We start from the raw sequence: 6,723 nt of genomic DNA on the forward strand, positions 1-6,723 counted from the left end.
AGGGGTACCACCCAGCAGGTAACACAGAGAGCAACCTCTCCCCTGAAGAAATCAAAGGCATCAGAACCTCTGGTACAGAGCTATGAGTTCTCCCAGGAACACGGATTTACTTCCCTACTTACCTCTCACTGGTATCATTCTAAAGTTTATGCTTACTCTCCTCTCTCCTACCTACCCCACACACAGACATACATACACACACACACACACACACACACACACACACACACACACACACACACACACACATACACTTCCTAGCTCTGTGATTCTGCATAGGTCTCTGCAACTCTCTCAGTCTCAGTTTCCTCATCAGTAAAGAGGGAATGCCACCTACTATACAGGGTCGTCCTGAAGGTTAAATGCAACAATATGTACAAAGCACTTTGTAAATCTTAAAACATCATATAAATGTGAGCTTGTACTATTGGTGGTATCATTAATTGCATCGGCTCAAGCCTTTTTCTCTGTATTTCTCTATTTGTGTGTTTCTGTCTGTTTCACTGTGACTCTCCCTTCAGTGCCGTGAAAAGAGGGAGAGTTGGTGTATGGCTCTAATTTGACCCCACTAGGTTCAGGGATTCCTCAATGGCTGCTCTCCAAATCTTCTAATGGGTCCCAGGACTCACATGTTCAGTGTTGCATCCAGTGACTCGCACTCCAGCACACAGAGCATTGACTGCTCTTTCATTATTATATACCCGGAACTGGACAAAGCCTCCAACAAGTTCACCTGGTAAGACACAAGAGAATTTGGATGATCATTGTGAAAGACAAAAATTCGGAAATCAGTTTCAGAGGAGTAGCCCTGGAATTCCCTCAGTGGTGTACCTTCAAACCCAGACTGTGGCTTAACACTATAATGATTTAGAACAAGCTAATCTGGGAGCAGGAACTCATGCATTACAACCACTGACAAAAACAGATGGGACTAAGAATAGTCAAAGATACCTCAAGAGATTGCAAGTGGGCCTCAGTCACATCCACTTACTTCTCTGAGGAATGAAGGAAAATGATGATGTTCCTTTTATGGGCATGTCACCATTACAGTGCAAAGCTCACAGGGATGAGGATAGGAGGTAATATTATTTTGGGAAGCTCAGATAAAAAATACTCACTCTGGCTCAATGGAGAGTAATACTTGGCAGTTTTTTCTGCATCCCCAAAGTCATAGATGACGGGCACAGCTGGACCATTGTCCGTCCAACACTTACCAGTCCCGTACTTCACTGGATACTTCTTCAGGAGACATAAAGCAACATCATGAGGACAGGTGTTGGGGATCCTGTTGAGCCCACTTCCCAGGGATTCTCTTTAGCCATCTGGCTCATGGAACCCAGTTTACCTGATAAAGGCCAAACAGGTTCCCTCCCTCATGACTGAAGAAGTGAATGTATGTACGATATCTAAGCAGGGAACTATTCCGCCACTGCTGCAGGGGAGACTTGTTGGGCACATGCCAGATGGCCAGGTCCTGGGCTTGGATGTCATAGTAACCTGGGTTCTAGAGGACAACAGTTGACTTAGGCCAGTGGTGTCATGAGTACAATTCCACAAAGGTAGACTGAGGCATATTCTCTTTCAACAAGACAACAGTTTATTGCAAATAGGGATGTTGGTTACTGTCCTTCATTCTTAAATAGGACCAAGATGACCTCACTGTATTAGGGTCAAGTTCCAATATGTCTAACTCTGGTTGATCAGACTAATATGAGCTTTACCACAACTCAGGCACAAATACTCCACTGGAATGCCTGGAGTAGATGCTCTAAATTTCTGTATCTCACAATTTCTTATAAGGTATGTCAATTCTGCTTCGCTCATAGAACACAGCACCTTCTATGATGAGGACACACCATACAGGGTGGTCCTGTGACAGAGTATCCCATGTCAAACACTCAGTTTCGAAGTTGTTAAGAGAAATCTTGAGAGTGTCCTTGTGTTACTTCCTCTGGCTACCATGTGAACACTTTACCCTGTTTGAGCTGTCCATAAAAAAAAAATAGGGAGGCTACCTGCCAATAGAATTGGTACATGGATTTCTTCAGTTGACCAAAGATGAGAACTTACCTCATTTTTATAGGGTTACAATAAAGAAGAGAAAAGATTGGGTGACATGATGGGGTTGAGGGTAACATGACTGATTACTTAGCTGAGCCATGGGGGGACAATACGATTGGTTAGAAGTTGGGAGTAGGGGCTAGCAACAACCCCTCCTTTCCTCCTGTGACTAAGAAGTATTTGGTTAAACCACCCTGCAAGGTTCAATGGTAGTGGACCAGAGTTTTTTGGAAAGCAAACCAGACATCCTTGAAGGATAGCTTGGTGTTGTAAAGATTCTATACGAGACTTTCTGGGTCCACTCCCATTTCCCAAGGACAGCAAAATTCCTTGAGGGAAGAACAAAATACTGATTAGCAGGAGAACTGGATGTCTAAACTTAATTCATCACAGAACAGCCGAACTTCTGCAGTAAGTCCAGAAGCAAAGAACTATGACGTCAGATAGTAAAAGGATAAAATAAATCAACTATAAATAGTGTCAATAAAAATGGTAATCAATTTCATCTTCTCAACAGCCTTCTGGGAAGACACATTAAGACCAGAACTGAAACTAAAGCTCCTTATTTATTATTAGCCTGTGAGCGTTGGAGTCACACTGATCACATGTGTGGCAAAGCTCACAAAACACAGAATTCGGAAGACAGGAGAGACCTCAACAGTCAACTTGTCTAATGGGTACACAGAAAAATCAGTATTTAACATATATGCAAGGTAGTGTCTAGCTTGGTGACCTTCAATGAAGAGGAACTCACCAATGATCAAGGCAGCCCACGCCACTTTTGAATAATTCCAATTGTTAGAAAGCTCTTATTTTTCTGACATCAAGTTTAAAGTGACCACTTTTCAGGTAACACCTGCTGTTCCTGTTTCTAGCTGCTGGAATCAAACCAAACACATCAAATCTCTCTTCACATACATAATTGGTTTAGTCCTGTCAAGTGAAACTCCTCCCATGAAAAATCAAAGGACCACAAACTCCAGGGGATAAGCACTCATTCAAATCAGAAATACTTGATAGTCAGAGAGGGTCTAGCAGGCACTCTGGGCATACCTTGTAGTCATCACTGGTAGCACCTTCTGCAGATCCAAAGGTGGCATAATTGGCCCAATTCCCATCACCTTCAGGGTAGTCTTCTCTGTTCCCCTGCTGGCTGGACCAACGATCCCCCTGGGTGCACTTCCCTGCCAAGTGATTCTCATGCACACTGGCCACCAGGGTCCAGCCACCTCCCCCAGAACTCACGTCACAAAAGGTCTGGCAAATGTTCCCATTCCCAGTCTGAAGGAAGTATAGGCCATCTGCAGAGGAAAAACCACAGAGGGTCACTCTCTGACAATACATGAGTAATCTTAGAGATATGAAAACACCTGAAAACCAGAGGAATCTCCTTCTGGGATTCACCCAGACTTGGCCTTAGGATATTCTTTACTAGAGAAACTCATTTTTTCTAGAATCTGGGAGAATTTTCCTGAGCTGAGGCTGAAGGAGGGCATAGAAACAAGAGTTCCAACTAGAAATCTCTTATTGAAGACTATGTTCAGCCTCATGATAGCTTCAGTGTTCGCAGTATTTAAGGCTTTGCCAATAACTTCCTTAAACACTACTCAGTGAGATGGAGAATGCATATATTGTTATTCTCCTTCTATAGATTTGGAACCTAAGGTTCAGAGAAATACCTGCTTATTATAGTCACAGAGCTGATTAGTGTCAGTTCAAAGCTCTGAACCTACATTAATTGGTTCTAAGTCCAGATTTTTTTCCACTATGTCACACATGCTCTCTCTTCCCCACCCCTATAGAAGTCAGCAAAGAATGGACTGAATAATACTAGTGATTTGCAGGCCTGAACCAACACTTCAGGCCTTGTAAATGTGAAGTTCTGCACCACAGAGCTTTTAACACTCGACTTGAGAGGCAGAGGCCCATAACGCATAATGACTGACCCCCTAGTTTTTCTTCCATTTGGGATCATAGACCTTTGAAGCTTCTACTCTCTTGACTTTACTCAGAGGACCCTAACCTGAAAAGCTCTATCCTGGAATGATGGTGCTGTGTGGAGAACAGGGCAGAGAAGACATGGTGCCCCTCTGTAATGGTCATTTAAATGGAGAGACTTTTCGCATATATTAATAGGCCAGTGTGACCTGCTTGGGTCACAGGCAAGCCTGAATCACGTGAGACAATGGTGGGAAGAGTCTGCTGAAAGGTTGAAACAGGAAAGGATTCATCAGAGCTGAGAGGAAGTTAGTCAGAGAGCAATCAGAGCTGGGAAGGACACAGGCAAGCAGGCTGCTCCTTGTGAGTGAGAGAAGAGCATTTTGTTTAAGGGAGCTGGTTTGTGGGAAGCCCAACAGAGGGAAGGCTTGGGGATGGGTTACCCTCTGCATTGTCATTGTGTATAGATTTCTTGGTTACTATGATGGATTTGGCTTTCTGGTGTTTGAATAAATGTTTTGAGTCTGTCCTCTACATGGAGAGTGTGTTGTATTTCTCTATTCAGAATTGTGCCAGCACATTCATGACTGCCTTAGGTGCTGTGAATATTGCATTGGTGCTGTACCCTTGGCTCTTCAATTTCATGGATCTAGATCAACCAAAGGGCTGTGGTCTGAGATGCTTACTAGCTCTGTGAACCTGGCCACATCACTTAACCCTCAGTTTCCTCATCTATAAAATAAGCTGGAGAAGAAAGTTGCAAATCAGTCCAATATCTTTGCTAAGAAAGCCCTCAATAAGAACACAAAGTGCTAGACTTGACACAAACTACTCAACATCAACAATGATAGTAAGCAAGAAAGAGAGGACAGATGGATAGGTGATGGTGGAAAAAAAATAAGGAAAAAAACCAAAACATGAGGATCAAGCACTTTCTGGCATTACCGGCTTCAGTCTGTTGCAGCTTCTCTAGTGCTTGACTCTCAGGGAAACAAATGGTTGTCACAGTTTTACTGACATGGGCTAAAGCATAGCTCAGGTTGCACTACTGAAGAGCTGTTCACCCAGGGACCATCCTGACCTGTCTTCACTCACCATCTGACTCTGGACATCTTTCTTTGATTTCTTTGCAGCTTTGAGGGATGAATCCAGGGGAAGAAGCACAGGTCTCTTCGAAGGTCAAAGGGAGATCTGAGTCTCAAAAACATGCAGAGAATGCTTTTACTTTCTTGTTACAAATTGTGCAAGTTCCCTCCACAGCAGAAGGCACTGGTTTCATCTGTACTTCTTGAAGAGGTCAGGAATCACCCTCATTTCTAACTCATTTACTATGGCATCCAGCCCCATGAAGCCTTAATAAATGTCAGGTAGTGAGAAAAGCCAAATTCCTCATCTACAACACAGGTCACATACAAGACTACGCAAACATTTGGGCTGGTACCACAACTTCCTCCCACCCCATTATATCCCAGGTCTCAAAATTGTCTGGCTCAAATCTAATATAGGCAATGAGGACTGTGCTGTTAAGAAACCTCTGAAATCACCATCAGGACAGTTCCAGGTCATTGCCTCTCTAATGATTTCAATAAACCCACCATGGAGGGAAGAGGAAAATTTACAAGCAGAAAATTTAACTTACCAGCACTGCCCTCTTCGGTCACCAACATCAGGAACAATGATGTACAAAGCCAGATAATTTTCTTTCTAAATAGAAATATTTGTCACTACAAAGAGAGGCCATAGACCATTATCTCCCATGTCCCAAACTACTTCTTAGGCTCTGACTCTAGACTAGCAAGTCCGGAGCATGCAAGGCCCTTGGTCGCCCATAATGGTCCATACCACAGGTGTGCTGATAAATGTTTAACAACTTGTTCTCAGGAAATATATGTATGTGTCTCTATGTGTCTATATGAATACACATACTGGAAATTATGTCTAGAATACATAATGTAATGTTCATATTACATATGCCACACATACTTTTAAGTTTAGTCTGCCTTGTTCACATTTTATCTAACACTTTTACAAGTCTACACAATCAACAAAACAATACGTCAATCTCTGATTTTTGGTGTTTGCAGATTTCCAAGGAATAAATGCACAGACTGAAGATTTACCAACTGAAGTTACTGTAAGTGTCTAGAGCATCTCCCTGCCTGGACCCTCTGCCTCAGACTCTCTTTCACCCTGGAGCTAAGCCAGACCTGAAACCTAGGCCTTCACCATCTGTGTCCTTCCAGTACCTGAGCCCAAATACCTCCTCCTTCTTAGCTAGGTCCCTCCTCACAGCTTCAGAGAGACAAATGTTTTCTGCTTTTCCCTCTTCTGAGTGAGATTTAGCCTTTGTTGGCTGTGAAAAAACTGAGCCTTTTTATGGAGCTCTGCCCCTAAGTGTGCTGCTGCCTCACCCCTTGGAAACTTGTCAATGAAGAGAGATAACTCTGGGCTTCCCAGACATAACTCTGTCCAGCATGTCTAATCCCCTTTGGCAGGCATCTGTCCCAAAGCTCCACTCTAGGAGAACTAGTATGGTCTTGTGGGGGAAGCCAAAACCAGTCTGCCTTTCTTTAAGGAGGCAGTAGGTAAAGAGAGAAACTTGAATGGATTTTCATAGGATCAAACCTATTAGAACTCACGATGCAATAGAATGAGGTTTTTATCAAAAAAATCTCTTAAATTTTTTCAGAGTTTCTTGCTTTCTTTTCAATTGTGGCTATGTTG

The 6,723-nt window shown here is 43.0% G+C and overlaps 1 protein-coding gene across 1 annotated transcript; it reads right to left on the bottom strand.

Moving 5' to 3' along the window:
* Positions 1-232: 232 nt before the first annotated feature.
* On the bottom strand, positions 233-5,666 carry LOC140523124 (intelectin-2-like). The gene is made up of 5 exons (XM_072638168.1): positions 5,639-5,666; positions 3,115-3,362; positions 1,346-1,504; positions 1,119-1,239; positions 233-733 (listed from the first exon to the last, which is right to left on the bottom strand). The coding sequence occupies exons 1-5, from the start codon at positions 5,664-5,666 to the stop codon at positions 609-611; spliced, it is 681 nt and encodes a 226-aa protein (XP_072494269.1). The 3' UTR covers positions 233-608.
* Between the last annotated feature and the right edge of the window lie 1,057 nt (positions 5,667-6,723).

Source organism: Notamacropus eugenii, chromosome 2 (assembly GCF_028372415.1).
Source record: "Notamacropus eugenii isolate mMacEug1 chromosome 2, mMacEug1.pri_v2, whole genome shotgun sequence".
Taxonomy (NCBI): domain Eukaryota; kingdom Metazoa; phylum Chordata; class Mammalia; order Diprotodontia; family Macropodidae; genus Notamacropus; species Notamacropus eugenii.